The following is a 19,803-nucleotide window of genomic DNA, read 5'->3' as shown; positions in this document are numbered from 1 at the left end:
AGGCACTACATCACTCACACTATGAAAAGGCACTGTCATGTATCTTCTCTTGCGCCAAACTCCTCAGAGGAGGAATGGAAACTGAAGTATCCTACTCCTCAGTGACCAGGGCACGGGTATAAAAAGAAAGGTTCCTTACCTCATGACCGCTGGCATAGGACTTTGCTTTCTCTTCAGAGAGGCGGAGTTTCTCCCGAGGAGGCTGGAACAGTGCTCTCTGAAGCAGCTGGTTTTGCAGTTTCTTTCTAGGTGTTAGGCTGACGGCAGCAACAATTTCATCCAGGTGGTTGGATATGTGAGTTTCCTGTGATTCTTGCATACTTTTATATACATTACCCTCTAATTTTTAAATAAGAAAACAAAAGTATTAATGATAATTTCTACCATTACTTTTAGAAATACATATTTTTCCTAGAAATTGAGGCTAGAATTTAAGAAAATTTCAACACTACACCCATGGCTTCTGTGAAACAAGTAGCATCTATCCAAAAAGCTCCTAGTGGCTAGTACTAACTTCTTTCAGATGGATTCCAAGTTTTAACTAAATCAAACATTCTTTGTCCTATGTATGTATCATATGTGTATATATACATGTATGTTTATATACATACATACTGATGTATTTTATATATAATATATATTATATATATATATTATATATATATATGTCAGTAGGAATCAACAGTCAAAGAGCTCAGATTAGACCTGTTGAACCCCAGGTGACTTTGAAATGGGAAAAAAGTGACATGTTAAACTTTAACTTCCAGCTAAGATGAAGGGATAAGATTTATCCTCTTGCCTTAAGTAACCAACCAATCAACAAAAAACCTACCAAGCAACAAAAAAACAACCATAGGCAAAAAGGGTATGAAACAATGGTTGGCAAGACAGGACATGAGACACGAGAAATGGAAAAATGAAATAAAGTGAGACGCTTGATTGCTACAGCTTATTGCTTTGAAAAAGTTTCTGGATCATGCAGGGTAACCCAGAAGTTACCCTGTGGACTGAGTTGAGGAAATAGAGCCAAGCATCTGGGGAGACCAAGGAAGCTGTAATGCACAGAACAGATCATTAGAGAGGATAGAGCTGCACAGAGAAGACCCCAGAGATCAGCATCCTCAAGAAAGGGGGGGAGAATACTGATACCATGTATATAAGAAAACTACTTGAGTCTAGAGAAAGATTCCTCTAAGAATATTGAAAGGAAGTATCTGGCACTCACCAAGGCTGGCAGCGCCTGTTCCCACTGACCAGACTGGAAAAACTCATAATTCATGAGGCAGAGGGTAAAGTATTCAGAAAGTTTTTATCAGTGTGTCAGTCACTCAGTTATGTCTGACTCTTTTGGACTGTCACCAAGCTCAGTTCAGTCAGTTCAGTCGCTCAGTCGTGTCGACTCTTTGCGACCCCATGAATTGTAGCACGCCAGGCCTCCCTGTTCATCATCATCTCCCGGAGTTCACCCAGACTCATGTTCATCGAGTCCGTGATGCCATCCAGCCATCTCACCCTCTGTTGTCCCCTTCTCCTCCTGCCCTCAATCCCTCCCAGCATCAGAGTCTTTTCCAACGAGTCAACTCTTCGCATGAGGTGTCCAAAGTACTGGAGCATCAGCTTTAGCATCATTCCTTCCAAAGAAATCCCAGGGCTGATCTCCTTCAGAATGGACTGGTTGGATCTTCTTGCAGTCCACGGGACTCTCAAGAGTCTTCTCTAGTACCACAGTTCAAAAGCATCAATTCTTCGGTGCTCTCAGCCTTCTTCACAGTCCAAATCTCACATCCATACATGACCACAGGAAAAACCATAGCCTTGACTAGACGGACCTTAGGCGGCAAAGTAATGTCTCTGCTTTTGAATATACTATCTAGGTTGGTCATAACTTTTCTTCCAAGGAGTAAGCGTCTTTTAATTTCGTGGCTGCAATCACCATCTGCAGTGATTTTGGAGCCCCCCAAAATAAAGTCTGACACTGTTTCCACTGTTTCCCCATCTATTTCCCATGAAATAATGGGACCGGATGCCATGATCTTCGTTTTCGAAATGTTGAGCTTTAAGCCAACTTTTTGCTCTCCTCTTGTACATTCATCAAGAGGCTTTTTAGTTCGTCTTCACTTTCTGCCATAAGGGTGGTGTCATCTGCATATCTGAGGTTATTGATATTTCTCCCGGCAATCTTGTTCCAGCTTGTGCTTCTTCCAGCCCAGGGTTTCTCATCATGTACTCTGCACAGAAGTTAAATAAGCAGGGTGACAATATACAGCCTTGATGTACTCCTTTTCCTATTTGGAACCAGTCTGTTGTTCCGTGTCCAGTTCTAACTGTTGCTTCCTGACCTGCATACAGATTTCTCAAGAGGCAGGTCAGGTGGTCTGGTATTCCCATCTCTTTCAGAATTGTCCACAGTTTATTGTGATCCACACAGTCAAAGGCTTTGACATAGTCAATAAAGCAGAAATAGATGTTTTTCTGGAACTCTCTTGCTTTTCCCATGATCCAGCAGATGTTGGCAATTTGATCTCTGGTTCCTCTGCCTTTTCTAAAACCAGCTTGAACATCTGGAAGTTCACGGTTCACGTATTGCTGAAGCCTGGCTTGGAGAATTTTGAGCATTACTTTACTAGCATGTGAGATGAGTGCAATTGTGCAGTAGTTTGAGCATTCCTTTGCATTTCCTTTCTTTGGAACTGGAATGAAAACTGACCTTTTCCAGTCCTATGGCCACTGTTGAGTTTTCCAAATTTGCTGGCATAATGAGTTCAGCACTTTCACAGCATCATCTTTCAGGATTTGAAACAGCTCAACTGGAATTCCATCACCTCCACTAGCTTTGTTCGTAGTGATGCTTTCTAAGGTCCGCTTGACTTCACTTTCCACGATGTCTGGCTCTAGATTAGTGATTACATCATCATGATTATCTGCGTCGTGAAGATCTTTTTTGTACAGTTCTTCCGTGTATTCTTGCCACCTCTTCTTATCTTCTGCTTCTGTTAGGTCTGTACCATTTCTGTCCTTTATCGAGCCCATCCTTGCATGAAATGTTCCCTTGGTATCTCTAATTTTCTTAAAGAGATCTCTAGTCTTTCCCATTCTGTTGTTTTCCTCTATTTCTTTGCATTGATCACTGAAGAAGGCTTTCTTATCTCTTCTTGCTGTTCTTTGGAACTCTGCATTCAGATGCTTATATCTTTCCTTTTCTCCTTTGCTTTTCGCCTCTCTTCTTTTCACAGCTATTTGTAAGGCCTCCCCAGACAGCCATTTTGCTTTTTTGCATTTCTTTTCCATGGGGATGGTCTTGATCCCTGTCTCCTGTACAATGTCACGAACCTCAGTCCATAGTTCATCAGGCACTCTATCTATCAGATCTAGGCCCTTAAATCTATTTCTCACTTCCACTGTATAATCATAAGGGATTTGATTTAGGTCATACCTGAATGGTCTAGCGGTTTTCCCTACTTTCTTCAATTTAAGTCTGAATTTGGTAATAAGGAGTTCATGATCTGAGCCACAGTCAGCTCCTGGTCTTGTTTTTGTTGACTGTATAGAGCTTCTCCATCTTTGGCTGCAAAGAATATAATCAATCTGATTTCGGTGTTGACCATCTGGTGATGTCCATGTGTAGAGTCTTCTCTTGTGTTGTTGGAAGAGGGTGTTTGCTATGACCAGTGCATTTTCTTGGCAAAACTCTTATTAGCCTTTTCCCTGCTTCATTTCGCATTCCACGGCCAAATTTGCCTGTTACTCCAGGTGTTTCTTGACTTCTTACTTTTGCATTCCAGTCCCTTATAATGAAAAGGACATCTTTTTGGGGTGTTAGTTCTAAAAGGTCTTGTAGGTCTTCATAAAACCATTCAACTTCAGCTTCTTCAGTGTTACTGGTTGGGGCTCCTCTGTCCTTGGAATTCTCTAGGCAAGAATACTGGAGTGAGTAGCCATTCCCTTCTCCAGAGGATCTTCCTCATGTAGGGATCAAACCTGGGTCTCCTGCATTGCAGGTAGATTCTTTACTGTCTGAACCACCAGAGAAGATCTAAGAATATTGAAGTGGGTTGCCATTCCCTTCTCCAGGGGATCTTCCTGACCCAGGGATCAAACCTGTGTCTCCCACATTACATCTGAGCCACAAGGAAATAGTGGAGAATAACTAGTATAGTAATCAGCACTGGAGAATAATTAGCCCTTGGGTGAGCTCTGCTTAGATCCACATAACAAACCAGGAAAGTAAGACCTAAAAGGATAAAACTGTTTCCAAGTAACTGTATCAGAGGGCAAAGTTCAAGTGTGTTGATAGGAATACAAAAACAGCCAGCACTCAACAGGTTGAAATTAATAAATTTTAACATCCAAACAAAGATCACCAGGCATGCAAATAGGCAAGAAAACAGCCCATAATGAAAAGACTAATCAGTCAAAACTGACCCAGATATTAAGTTAGCAGAGAAGAATATTAAGGGTTATATAATTGTATTCCATAGATTTAAAATGTTAACTATGTTTAAAAAGTTAACTAGAGACATGGAATATAAAAAGCCAAATTGAACTTCTCAACATGAAACTTATATGTGAGATGAAAATATACTAGATGAGATTAATGGAAGATCAGATATTACAGATGAAAAGATGCATGAACTTGCAGATGTAGTGATAGAAACTATCTTAAAAAACCAGCGAGCTGTGAAAGAACTTCAACTTGCCTAATATATATGTAATTTCAATCCCTAAAGAAAAGTGGATTGCAGAGGGGACAGAAAAAGTGTTTGAAGAAATGGTGGCCAAAATTTTTCCAAATTTAAGGAAAAGTAAAAAGTCAGAGATTTCAGGAGCTAAATGCACACTAAACACAGGAAACAGAAGAAGACACCAAAACGCATTGTAACCAAACTGCTCAAAACCATGATAAAGAGAGAATCTTAAAAGTATTCAGGAAAAAGAAAATACAGTATTTTTAAAAAGATGATGACAGGGCGGTCCTAAGATGGTGGAGGAATAGGATGGGGAGACCACTTTCTCCCCCACAAATTCATCTAAAGAACATTTGAATGCTGAGTAAATTCCACAATACAACTTCTGAATGCTGGCAGAGGACATCAGGCACCCAGAAAGGCAGCCCATTAACTACAAAAGGAGGTAGGAAAAAATATAAAAGATAAAAAGAGAGACAAAAGAGGTAGGGACAGAGATCCATCCCAGGAAGGGAGTCTTAAAAAAGAAAGAAGTTTCCAAACGCCAGGAAACACTCTCACCAGCGAATCTGTGGTGAGCCTTGGAACCTCAGAGGGCAACATAACTGGGAGGAAAATAAATTAAAACCCACAGATTACGTGCCTAAAGGCAACTCCCAGCAGAGAAGCAGCGCAGACACTTGCATCCACCACTAGCAAGCGGGGGCAGGACAGGGAGGCACCGGCTACATTGCTAAGGGTAAGGACCGGACCTGAATGCCCTGAGGGCAATCTGAGGGAACTAACTAAGAGATAGCAACCCAGACTGTGGGATAGCTATCCTGCAAAAAGTCCTAAGACACCGTCAGGCCTGTTCACAGAACAAAGGACTGAGCAGAGCTAGCTGGCTGTGGACTGGCCCAACCCCCGCCGGGGACAGGCAGGCAAGGGCAGCCAGAGCTGGAAGGGGGCAATAGCGGCCCCAGAGAGGCATCATCTAACAAACTGCAGGCAGGCATCCTTGCTAACCAAGACTCCTTGGGATTCTGGACGGTTGACATCCGCCAGGAGGGTCGCAGCCAGAGTTCAGCTCCCCAGAAGAGACACACGGCACACCTGCAAAGGCGCGCCGGTTGTACACCCAGAAAACAGAACGGCAGGGATGGAGGAGGCGATAAGTCGCAGCGACTGTGCTCACCAAGCACTTGGTCATCTGAGCTGCTTGGAGTGGGGAAGGGCACAAAACGCAGGCCCATTCAAATGTGTGCCTTTATGGAGAACCTGAGAACCTGAACCTGAATGGCTTAGACCTGGGAAGTGCACCCAACCCAGGGCCCGCCTCAGACAGTTGCTGGCAGAGCAACCTAGAGCCTGAGCAGTGTAGACTGGGAACGAACACACCCCGTGAGCAGGGGCAAACCCAGTGTGGCTGAGACACTGGGAGCACTCCCCACAAACGCCAGTGATATTTGTTTGCAGTGCTCCTCCCTCCCCACAGCACGACTGAACAAGTGAGCCTAAAAAAGTGACCACCACCGCCCCCTTGTGTCAGAAATTAGACACTGAAGAGTCCAGCAAACAGAAGAAGCTACAATAAACAGAGGGAACTGCTTTGGAAGTGACAGGTGCAATAGATTAAAACCTGCAGTTAGTACCGACTACATAGGAAGGGGCCTATAGATCTTGAGAAGTGCAAGCTGGATCAAGGAACTATCTGAAAATGAACTGATCCCACACAGTCCACAACAACACCAGAGAAAGTCCTAGATATATTTTTACTATTATCATTTTTTAATTAATTTTTTATTTTTAAGTCCTCTATTACTCCTTTTTCATTTTTATAGCCTACTATTACTTTGCAAAAAAACCCCCAATTTTTAAAGCAAACTTCATATATATATATATTTTATAATTTTTGTGACTTTACTTTTTCCTTTAATATTGTATTTCTGAGACTCTAACCTCTACTCTAGATTTTTAATCTTTGCTTTTGGTATTTGTTATCAATTTTGTACCTTTAAGAACCTAATCTTCAGTACCCATTTTTACTTGGGAGCGAGATTACTGGCTGGATTGCTCTCTCCCCCTTTGGACTCTCCTTTTTCTCTACCAGGTCGCTTCTATCTCCTCCCTCCCCCTTCTCTTCTCTGCCCAACTCTGTGAATCTCTTTGTGTGTTCCGGGCTGTGGAGAACACTTAGGGGACTGATTACTGGCTGGATCTATCTCTCCTTTTGATTCCCCTGCTTTATCCACCTGGTCACCTCTGTCTCCTTCCTCCCTCTTCTCTTCTCTGTGCAACTCCGTGAACATCTCTGAGTGGTCCAGACTGCGAAGAGCACATAGGGAAGTGATTACTGGCTAGCCTGCTCTCTCCTCTTTTGATTCCCCCTCTTCTCCTCCTGGTCACCTCTGTCTCCCTCCTCCCTCTTCTCTATGTAACTCTGTGTACCTCTTGGGGTGTCCCTCACTGTGGAGAAACTTTTCATCATTAACCTAGATGTTTTATCATTGGTGCTGTATAGATGGAGAAATCTTGAGGCTACTGTAAGAATAAGACTGAAAACCAGAGGCATGAGGCTTAAGTTCAAATCCTGAGAACACCAGAGAACTCCTGACTCCAGGGAACATTAATCGATAAGAGCTCACCAAACACCTCCATACCTACACTGAAACCAAGCACCACCCAAGGGCCAACAAGGTCCAGAGCAAGACATACCATGCAAATTTTCCAACAACACAGGGACATAGCCCTAAGCTTCCATACACAGGCTGCCCAAAGTCACACCAAACACAATGACATCTCAAAACTCATTACTGGACACTTCAGTGCACTCCAGAGAGAAGAAATTCAGCCTCACCCACCAGAACACTGACACAAGCTTCCCTAAGCAAGAAACTTTGACAAGCCACTTGTCCAACCTCACAGTTAGGAACCTCCACAATAAAGAGGAACCACAAACAGCCAGAATATGGAAAGGCCACCCAAACACAGCAATATAAACAAGATGAAAAGGCAGAGAAATACCCAGCAGGTAAAGCAACAGGATAAATGCCCACAAAACCAAACAAAAGAGGACGAGATAGGGAATCTACCTGATAAAGAATTCCGACTAATGATAGTGAAAATGATCCAAAATCTTGAAAACAAAATGGAGTTACAGATAAATAGCCTGGCGACAAGGATCAAGAAGATGCAAGAAATGTTTAATAAGGACCTAGAAGAAATAAAAAAGAGTCACTATATAATGAATGATGCAATAAGTGAGATAAAAAACACTCCAGATGGAACCAATAGTAGAAAACAGAGGCAGAAGATAGGATAAGTGAGGTAGAAGATAGAATGGTAGGAATAAATGAAGCAGAGAGGAAAAAAGAAAAAAAGAATGAAAAGAAATGAGGACAACCTCAGAGACCTCTGGGACAATGTTAAACACCCCAACATTGAAATCATAGGAGTCCCAGAAGAAGAGGACAAAAAGAAAGACCATGAGAAAATACTTGAGGAGATAATAGTTGAAAACTTCCCTAAAATGGGGAAGGAAATAGTCACCCAAGTCCAAGAAACCCAGAGAGTCCCAAACAGGATAAACCCAAGACAGAACACCCTAAGACACGTATTAATCAAATTAACAAAGATCAAACATAAAGAACAAATATTAAAAGCAGCAAGGGAAAAACAACAAATAGGGGGATTCCCATAAGGATAACAGCTGATCTTTCAATAGAAACTCTTCAGGCCAGAAGGGAATGGGAAGACATACTTAAAGTGATGAAAGAAAATAACCTACAGCCCAGATTACTGTACCCAGCAAGGAGCTCATTCAAATATGAAGGAGAAATCAAAAGCTTTACAGACAAGCAAAAGCTGAGAGAATTCAGCACCACCAAACCAGCTCTCCAACAAATGCTAAAGGATCTTCTCTATACAGGAAAACAATAAAGTAAATGGCAATGGGATCATACTTATCAATAATTACCTTAAACATAAATGGGTTGAATGCCCCAACCAAAAGACAAAGACTGGCTGAATGGATACAAAAACAAGACCCCTATATATGTTGTCTACAAGAGACCCACCTCAAAACAAGGGACACATACAGACTGAAAGTGAAGGGCTGGAAAAAGATATTCCATGCAAATAGAGACCAAAAGAAAGCAGGAGTAGCAATACTCATATCAGATAAAATAGACTTTAAAACAAAGGCTGTGAAAAGAGACAAAGAAGGACACTACATAATGATCAAAGGCTCAATCCAAGAAGAAGATATAACAATTATAAATATATATGCACCCACCATAGGAGCACCGCAATATGTAAGACAAATGCTAACAAGTATGAAAGGGGAAATTAACAGTAACACAATAATAGTGGGAGACTTTAATACTCCACTCACACCTATAGATAGATGAACTAAACAGAAAATTAACAAGGAAACACAAACTTTGAATGATACAATAGACCAGCTAGACCTAATTGATATCTATAGGCCATTTCACCCCAAAACAATGAATTGCATGTTTTTCTCAAGCACACATGGAATCTTCTCCAGGATAGATCACATCCTGGGCCATAAATCTAGCCTTGGTAAATTCAAAACATCTGAAATCATTCCAAGCATCTTTTCTGACCACAATGCAGTAAGATTAGATCTCAATTACAGGAGAAAAACTATTAAAAATTCCAACATATGGAAGCTGAACAACACGCTGCTGAATAACCAACAAATCTCAGAAGAAATCAAAAAAAGAAATCAAAATATACATAGAAATGAAAGAAAATGAAAACACAACAACCCGAACCCATGGGACACTGCAAAAGCAGTGCTAAGGGGAAGCTTCATAGCAATACAGGCTTACCTCAAGAAACAAGAAAAAAAGTCAAATAAATAACCTAACTCTACACCTAAAGCAGCTAGAAAAAGAAGAAATGAAGAACCCCAGGTTAGTAGAAGGAAAGAAATCTTAAAAATTAGGGCAGAAATACATGCAAAAGAAACAAAAGAGACCATAGCAAAAATCAACAAAGCCAAAAGCTCGTTTTTGAACAGTTAAATAAAATTGAGAAAACATTAGCCAGACTCGTCAAGAAACAAAGGCAGAAAAATCAAATCAACAAAATTAGAAATGAAAATGGAGAGATCACAACAGACAACACAGAAATACAAAGGATCTGAAGAGACTATTATCAGCAACTATATGCCAATAAAATGGACAACTTGGAAGAAATGGACAAATTCTGTGAAAAGTACAACTTTCCAAAACTGAACCAGGAAGAAACAGAAAATGTTAACAGACCCATCACAAGCACAGAAATTGAAACTAAGCAGAAATCTTCCAGCAAACAAAAGCCCAGGACCAGACGGCTTCACAGCTGAATTCTACCAAAAATTTAGAGAAGAGCTAACACCTATCCTACCCAAACTCTTCCAAAAAATTGCAGAGGAAGGTAAACTTCCAAACTCATTCTATAAGGCCACCATCACCCTAATATCAAAACCAGACAAAGATGCCACAACAACAACAAAAAACTACACGCCAATATCACTGAATGAACATAGATGCAAAAATCAGTAACAAAATTCTAGCAAACAGAATCCAACAACATATTAAAAAGATCATACATCATGACCAAGTGGGCTTTATCCCAGGGATGCAAGGTTCATCAATATCCGCAAATCAATCAACATAATACACCACATAAACAAATAGAAAAATGAAAACCATATGATTATCTCAATAGATGTAGAGAAAGCCTTTGGCAAAATTCAACATCCTTATATGATAAAAACCCTCCAGAAAGCAGGAATAGAAGGAACATACTTCAACATAATAAAAGCTATATATGACAAACCCACAGTAAACATCATCCTCAATGGTGAAAAATTGAAAGCACTTCCCCTAAAGTCAGAAACAAGACAAGGGTACCCACTCTCACCACTGCTATTCAACATAGTTTTGGAAGTTTTGGCCACAGCAATCAGAGCAGAAAAAGAAATAGAAGGAATCCAGATTGGAAAAGAAGTAAAACTCTCACTGTTTGCAGATGACATGATCCTATACATAGAAAACCCTAAAGACTCCACCAGAAAATTACTAGAGCTAATTAATGAATATAGCAAAGTTGCAGGATATAAAATCAACACACAGAAATCCCTTGCATTCCTATACACTAACAATGAGAAAATAGAAAGAGAAATTAAGGAAACAATTCCATTCACCATTGCAATGAAAAGAATATCTACCTAAAGAAAGAAAAGACCTATATATAGAAAACTATAAAGCACTGGTGAAAGAAATCAAAGAGGACACAAATAGATGGAGAAATATATCGTGTTCATGGATTGGAAGAATCAATATAGTGAAAATGAGTATATTACCCAAAGCAACCTATAGATTCAATGCAATTCCTATCAAGCTACCAGTGGTATTTTCACAGAACTAGAAGAAATAATTGCACAATTGGTATGGAAATACAAAAAAACCTCGAATAGCCAAAGCAATCTTGAGAAAGAAGAATGGAACTGGAGGAATCAACCTGCCCGACTTCAGGCTCTACTACAAAGCCACAGTCATCAAGACAGTATGGTACTGGCACAAAGACAGAAATATAGATCAATGGAACAAAACAGAAAGCCCAGAGATAAATCTGTGTACCTATGGACACCTTATCTTTGACAAAGGAGGCAAGAATATACAATGGATTAAAAACAATCTCTTTAACAAGTGGTGCTGGGAAAACTGGTCAACCACAGGTAAAAGAATGAAACTAGAACACTTTCTAACACCATACACAAAAATAAACTCAAAATGGATTAAAGATCTAAATGTAAGGCCAGAAAGTATAAAACTCCTAGAGGAGAACATAGGCAAAACACACTCCAACATAAATCCCAGCAGGATCCTCTATGACCCACCTCCCAGAATACTGGAAATAAAAGCAAAAATAAACAAATGGGACCTAATTAAAATTAAAAGCTTCTGCACAACACAGCAAACTATAAGCAAGGTGAAAAGACAGTCTTCAGAATGGGAGAAAATAATAGCAAATGAAGCAACTGATGAAAAATTAATCTCAAAAATATACAAGCAACTCCTGCAGCTCAATTCTAGAAAAATAAATGACCCAATAAAAAAATGGGCCAAAGAACTAGACAGATATTTCTCCAAAGAAGCCATACAGATGGCTAACACACACATGAAAAGATGCTCAACATCACTCGTTATTAGAGAAATGCAAATCAAAACCACAATGATGTTGTGGTTTCACAACCATTTCACGCCAGTCAGAATGGCTGCTATCCAAAAGTCTACAAGCAATAAATGCTGGAGAGGGTGTGGAGAAAAAGGAACCCTCTTACACTGTTGGTGGGAATGCAAACTAGTACTGCCACTATGGAAAACAGTGTGGAGATTCCTTAAAAAACTGGAAATAGAACTGCCTTATGACCCAACAATCCCACTACTGGGCATACACACCAAGGAAACCAGAACTGAAAGAGACACGTGTACCCCAATGTTCATCGCAGCACTGTTTATAATAGCCAGGACATGGAAGCAACCTAGATGTCCATCAGCAGACGAATGGATAAGAAAGCTGTGGTACATATGCACAATGGAATATTCCTTAGCCATTAAAAAGAATACATTTGAATCAGTTCTAATGAGGTGGATGAAACTGGAGCCTATCATACAGAGTGAAGTAAGCCAGAAAGAAAAACACCAATACAGTATACTAACGCATATATATGGAATTTAGAAAGATGGTAATGATAACCCTGTATGTGAGACAGCAAGAGAGACACAGATGTATAGAATAGTCTTTTGGACTCTATGGGAGACGGTTTGGGAGAATGGCACTGAAACATGTATATTATCATATGTGAAAAGGATTGCCGGTCTAGGTTCGATGAATGATAGAGGGTGCTCAGGGCTGGTGCACTCGGATGACCCAGAGGGATGGGATGGGGAGGGAGGTGGGAGGGTGGTTCAGGATGGGGAACACATATACACCCATGGCGGATTCATGTCAATGTATGACAAAACCAATACAATATTGTAAAGTAATTAGCCTCCAAAGTAAATAAATAAATAAAGTGAAAAAAAACTTTAAAATTTAATAAATCCTTCAATAAAATCATGCTTATTTCACAATTAAAAGAAAAGATGATGAGAGCAGTTTTCTCGGAGGAAATTAAGCACATAAGAAGAGAGTGAAGCAACATATTTAAAGTATGGAAAAGAAAACAATGTCAAGTTGAAATTCAATACCAGTGAAAATATCTTTCAAAATCAAAGTCTGAAAGAATTCACCACCAGTAGATTTGCAGTCCAATGTTCCCAAGAAATGTTAAGGGAAATCTTTCAAAAGGAAGAAAAATGATAACAAATGGAAATCTACATCTACACTAAGGAATTAAGAGCAATGAAAAATTATACTTACATGGACCAACATGTAAGACTGTTTTCATATTATGTAAATCTCCTTAAAAATAATCAACTACTTAAATGAAAAATAATGTACTCTCTGGCTTATAAAATATATAAATGAAATCTATGAAAATAGTTGTGAAAAGGCTAAGAAAAAAATGAAAGTCAAGTTGCTCAATCGTGTCCAACTCTTTGCAAACCCATGGACTGTAGCCTACCAGGCTCCTCTGTCCATGGGATTTTCCAGGCAAGGCTAAGGGGAGAAGTTGAAATTGTGAAGTTCTTAAGCTATATGTATAAAGGTGTAATACTACTTGAAGGTAGACTGAGATAAGATAAAAATGTATAGTATAAACCCTACACCAACCATTACATTTTTAAAAAAGATACAGAGTTACAGGTGACAGGTGACAACAAAGGAGATAAATATAGAGTCTTAAAAAATAATCCAATAGAAAAAAAGAGGAAAAAGGGAACAAAGAAGAGTTGGGACAAATAGCAAATAAATACCAAGATGATAGACTTAAATCTGACTGTAACAATAATAACATTAAACGTAAGTGATCTAATTAAGAGAAAGACATTGACAGAATAGACAAAAATATAAGACTGAACAATACATTGCATTTAAGAAATTCAAAGACATTGATTAAAAGTAAAAGAAGGGAAAATAATCTGCTAAAATCAGTTAAAAACAAAGTTGGAGTCTCTATATTAATATCAAAGTAGATTATACAGCAAAGAATATTACCATAATGAAGATCATTTCATTATGATAAAGGGTCAATTAGTCAAGAGGACATAACCATCCCAAGTGTCTATATACCTAAAAATAGTTTCAAAATATAAGACATCAAACTGGTGAAACTGCAAAAAGAAATAAATAAATTCTCAATTATACTCAGATATTTAAATACCTTGTAAATAACTGATACACCAAGTAGGCAGAAAATCTGTAAAGAATATAGAAGACCAACTACATCATCAACCAACTTGATTTGGCATTTACTAGAACATTCTAGTTCTAGAAGTTGAGGGCAAGAGGAGAAGAGGGTGACAGAGGATGAGCTGGTTGGATGGTATCACTGACTCAACGGACATGAGTTTGAGCAAACTCATGGAGATAGCGACGGACAGAGAAGCCTGGCATGCCGCAGTTCATGGAGTCGCAAAGAGCTGGACAAAGCTGAACAACTGAATGACAATGACAGAACATTCTGACTGCCAAAGCACAGAATATCCATTCTTTTCAAGTGCACATGGGTCATAAAACAAGTTTTAATAAATTTATAAAAATTCAAGTCACACAAAGTCTATTCTATAACCACCAAGGAAGTTAAAACAACAGAGAGATATCTGGGAAATGTCCAAATACTTAGAAACTAAATAACACTTTCCTAAAACAAACAAACCATGGGTCAAAGAAATCAAAAAGGATATTTGAAAACAGTTTAAACTGAAAGAATATAAAGTGCAATATACAAGAATTTGAGAATGCCACTAAAGCAGTCATTATGGAGAAAATTATAGCATTAAATGTCTATATTAGAAAAGTAAAGAAGTCTCAATATCATGGTCTTAATTTTTATCTTCAGCGACTAGGAAAGGAAGAGCAAATTAAGCTCAAAATAAGCATAAGAAAATAATAAAATAACTAATAAAACTAAATTCACAAGTCAATTAAATAAAAATAGAAAAACAGAGAAAAAATAAAAGAACCCCAAATCTGGTTCTCTGAGACCATAAATGTTGATAAATCTCTAACCTGATTAATGAGAAAAAAAGGAAAAAGGACACAAATCACCAATATTAGAAATGAGAGCGATATGATCACTATGGATTCTACAGACAGTAAAAGATTAATGTGGGAATGTCATAAACACTTATGCCAATAAATTTGACAACTTAGATGAGTGGGAAAATTCCTGTTAATGAAGTGAGTGAGTGAAAGTCACTCAGTCGTGTCTGACTTTGTGACCCTATGGACTATACAGTCCATGAAATTCTCCAGGCCAGAATACTGGAGTGGGTAGGCTTTCCCTTCTCCAAGGGAATCTCCCAAATCCAGGTATCAAACTCAGGTCTCCCACATTGCAGGTGGATTCTTTGCCAGCTGAGCCACAAGGGAAGTCCAAGAATACCTGGAGTGGGTAGCCTAGCCCTTCTCCAGGGGATCTTCCTGACCCAGGAATCGAACCAGGGTCTCCTTGCAGATGGATTGTTTACCAACTGAGCTATCAGGGAAGCCTAAAAATTCCTGTAAAGACACACAATACCATAGTTCACTCAAGAAAAAATAGATACCTGAATGGCCCTATATTTGTTAAAGAAACTGAATTTGTATTTTAAAAATCTTACAAAGAACAAAACAAACAAATAAAAATCTCCAGGCCTAGGTGGTTTCAACAGTAAATTCTGCCAGATATTTAAGGAAGATATAATACCAATTGCATACAACCTCTTTCGGAAAATTTAAAATGAGAATATTTCCTAACTCACTCTATGAAACCCTGATACCAAAAGAAGACAAATACAAGAAATGAAAATTTCAGATCAATATGTCTCAGGAATGTAGATGCAAAAATTTAAAGCAAAATTTTAGCAAGTTAAATTCAGTAATAAATAAAAAGGAAAATACATCATGACCAAGTAGATTTTGTCTCATAAATGCAAGGCTGATTTAACATTCATAAAAAAGTCAATGTCATGTTGATATTTGGTAGAAACCAACACAATATTGTAAAGCAATTATCCTTCAATTAAAAATACATATATTAAAAAAGAAATAAAGTCAACATGAGAATTAAAAAAAAGCAGTCAATCTAATTCATAATATAATGAATGAAAAAAGGAAAACTGCATGATCATCTTGATTAGCATGCAAAAACAACTTGGCAAAGTCTAATATCCATTTCTTTTTTATAGTTGAATTATTTTCTTATTTATTTAATCAAAATATGATTGACTTACAATATTAGCTTCAGACTTACAATACAGTGATTTAATATTTTTATACCTTATATTACATTTAAAGTTATTATAAAATATTGGCTATATTCCCTGAGTTGTACATTCTTCTAGCTTATTTATTTAAAAAATTTTATATTTATTTTTAGTTGCAGAATAATTGGTTTATAATGTTGTATTGGTTTCTGCTTTAATCAACGTGAATCAGCCCTAGGTATACATATGTCCTGTCCCTCTTGAACCTCCCCGCCCACCTTCCAGCCCATTCCACCCCTCTAGGTTGTCACAGGACACCAGATTGAGCTCCCTGCATCATACAGCAAATTCCCACTGGCTATTTGTTTTACATATGGTGATGCATGTTTCAATACTACTCTCAGCTCATCCCACCCTCTCCATCCTCCACTGGATCCACAAGTCTGTTCTCTATGTATGCAATGCTATTGTTGCCCTACAAACAGGTTCACCAGTACCATTTTTTCCTAGGCTCCATATATGTGCATTAATGCACAATATTTGTTTTTCTCTTTCTGACTTACTTCACTCTGCATAAGAGGCTCTAGGTTAATTCACCTCACTAGGAATTTATTCTTCTAGTGAATGACTCCAATTCATTCTTCTTTATGACTGAGTAATATTCCATTGTATATATGTACCATAACAGTTCATTCTAATATCCATTTCTGATTAAAAAAATCTTAACAAAATAGGCATAGAACTGTACTTCCTCAATCTGATAAAGGGCATCTATGAAAAATCTACAACTAAATTAGTGAAAAATTGAAGTCTCTGCCCCTAAGAACTAAAACAAGACATGGAGGTTCACACTCAGCACTTTTATTTAACATTGTACTGGAGTTTCTAGCTAGTTCAATCAATCAAGGAAAAGAAATAAAAGGCAACCAAATCATAAAAAGGAAAAAGTAAAACTGCCTTCAGTCAGAATAGTATACCTCTATTATCATCTATACAGAAAATCTGATGAACTATGAAGAAAATCCCCTAGAATTAGTGAGTTGAACAAAGCTGTAGGATATAAGAGAACTATACAAAAATTATATTTCTATGCATTAGCAAATTGAAATTAAAATACAATACTATATGTGGTAGTATCTCAAAATACGATATAAAGAATAAAGCTGCAGTATTCATTTAAGATGAATATAATGACTTGTACAGTAAAGACTGCAAAAAATAGCTGAGGGAAATTAAAGAAGACATAAATATTTACCATGTTCATGGGTTGAAACACTCAGTATTGTTAAGATGTCAATTTTCCACAAGTTGATAGTTTAAAAGACTTCCTGATCCAAGTCCTTGTATGTTTTTTGAATAAGAAATAAAAAATTGTTTCTAAAACTCATATAAAAATGCAAAGGACATAGAATACCCAAAAAACTTTGTAAAAGAACAAAGTTACAGGACAAACACCACTTTTTATCAAGATTTATTATGAAGCTACAGTAAGAAAGGGAGTTTGGTATTGCTGTCAAGACAGATAAATAGATGAATGGAACAGAAAGGACAGTCCAGAAATGGATGCTCACAAATAAACAACTGACTGTTGACAAAGCTGTGAAGGCAATTTATTGGAGAAAGAATAGTCTATTCAACAAATGATGCTATAACAACTATTCAACAAATGATGCTATTAATAACAACATTCCACATGAATGTTCACATGTAGAATCAAAACAAAAAACAAAACAAAACAAAAATATTTGATCCATACCTCACAGCATGTACAAGAATTAACTCAACATGAAATATAGACCTTTACAAGAAAATGTCTGTGACCTTGGACTAGGCAAAGATTTTACCTAGATATGACACACAAAAACTCATAAAAAGAAAAATTACAAATTGGACTTAAAAATTAAAGATGTCTGCTTTTTGTACGAAACTGTGAAAGATGATGTAAAGACAAGTTATAGGCTGGGAGAAAATATTTACAAAATATGTATCTAATACAGGACTTGTATCTTGAATATATAAAGAATTCTCAAAATTCAATAATAAGAAAACAGCTTACTATAAAACAGGCAAAATATTGTAACAGATATTTCGAAAGGAACATACATCAGTGACAAATATGCACATGAAAAGCTGCTCAACATCGTTAGTCATTTTTGTTGTTGTTTAGTCACTCAGTCGTGTCCAACTCTTTGCAACCCCAGGCGCCAAGCTCCTCTGTCCAGGTGATTTTCCAGCAAGAATACTGAAGTTGTTTGCCACTTCCTTCTCCAGGGGGTCTTCCTGACCCAGGGTGTGAACTTTCATCTTCCGCATTTGCAGGAGAATTCTTTACCACTGAGCCACCAGGGAAGCCCAACTAGAGAGTTACTTAGATATAAAAATTAAAGAAGGGGGACAATCAAAACCAACTCTTGATATTTTCATCCCGAGATTCCATAATAGGGCTTGGCACATTTTGACAATGGGACAAATCCTGCCTAGTCTGTTTTTGTAACTAAAGCTTTATTGGGACACAGCCCTGCTCATTTACTTACATGCTGTCTAAGGCTGCTTTCACAATACAACAGCATAGGTGAATAGCTTGTAACAGAAACCTTATGGCCCTCACAGCCTAAAATATTTACTATCGGTCCATTCACAAAAAAGTTTTGTTGTTGTTCAGTTGCTCAGTAGTTTCCAACTCTTTGCAACCCAAGGACTGTTGCACGCCAGGCTGCCCTGTCCTTCACCATCTCCTGGAGCTTGCTCAAACTCATGTCCATTGAGTTGGTGATGCCATCCAACTATCTTGTCCCCTGTCATCCCCTTCCCCTCATGCCTTCTATCTTTCCCAGCATCAGGGTCTTTTTCAGTGTGCTGGCTCTTTGCATCAGGTGGCCAAAGTACTGGAGCTTCAGCTTCAGCATCAGTCCTTCCAATGAATATTCAGGGTTGATTTCTTTTAGGACTGACCAGTTTGATCTCCTTGCAGTCCAAGGGACCCTCAAGAGTCTTCTCCAACAGCACAGAAAAAGCTTACCAACATTTAAAAATGGTAATGTCATGAACAGAAGTTGTGAGATAGAGGGCAATCACCTTTTTGATAAGACAATCAATTTGGTCTCAGCCAGACTGAATTTGAGGTTAAGGAAGAAAGTATAATGTCCAATTTAGTAGTTAGAAGCAAGTCACTAGTTATGTATGACATCCTTTTAAAGTTAAGTTTTTCCTTTCCTTAAAAAATTATAATTTATTCTATTGTTGTTCAGTTGCCCACTCATGTCCAACTCTTTGCGACCCCATGAACCCTCCAGGCTTCCTTGTCCTTTACTATCTCCCAGAGTTTGCTCAAACTCATGTCTATTGAGTCAATGATGTCATCCAACCATCTCATCCTCTGTAGCCCCCTTTTCGTCAATGTCCACTTTCAAATAAGATTTGAGATGGGCTAGAGGCAAGTGTTGAAACAGTTAGTCTGGACATAGACTACATCTATATTTTATAGTTTATACCAACGTAAAGTTTGACCACTCCTTAATCCATAATAGAGTTTTACATTTTCACCAAAAAGGAAGTAGGAGCTTTTCTTTTCTCATAAAGCAATATAGAATGAAGATATCAAACACAGAGGGAAAGAACTAGCCTAAGGTCAGACTATGAGAAAGATACAGATGAACTATAACCTTGGACAACCTCTTATCCCTGGGTAGCCCTTCAAAATGTGAAAAGCCACTCTTTCAGGTTCAACAGCTAAGCTTTGCCTAAACCACACAGTATAGAGGCTCAGA

At 38.2% G+C, this 19,803-nt stretch overlaps 1 protein-coding gene across 18 annotated transcripts in view; it reads right to left on the bottom strand.

Annotated features, from left to right (window-relative positions):
- The window catches only part of TTC23 (tetratricopeptide repeat domain 23), a 164,968-nt gene that overhangs the window by 106,992 nt on the left and 38,173 nt on the right, over positions 1 to 19,803 (bottom strand). For 17 of the 18 annotated variants that reach the window (XM_069559240.1, XM_069559242.1, XM_069559233.1 and 14 more), the window contains one exon: positions 140 to 339. In XM_069559240.1, coding sequence (XP_069415341.1) covers positions 140 to 319 — 180 coding nt within the window. In that variant the 5' untranslated portion in view covers positions 320 to 339. Of the gene's footprint in view, positions 1 to 139; positions 340 to 1,225; positions 1,245 to 19,803 lie in introns of those variants that run through there. The other variant, XM_069559231.1, reaches the window with a different exon arrangement.

This window comes from Ovis canadensis, chromosome 18 (assembly GCF_042477335.2).
Source record: "Ovis canadensis isolate MfBH-ARS-UI-01 breed Bighorn chromosome 18, ARS-UI_OviCan_v2, whole genome shotgun sequence".
Classification (NCBI taxonomy): domain Eukaryota; kingdom Metazoa; phylum Chordata; class Mammalia; order Artiodactyla; family Bovidae; genus Ovis; species Ovis canadensis.
Note: the sequence above shows the minus strand (reverse complement) of the source record. Positions and strands in the feature narration are given on the sequence as shown.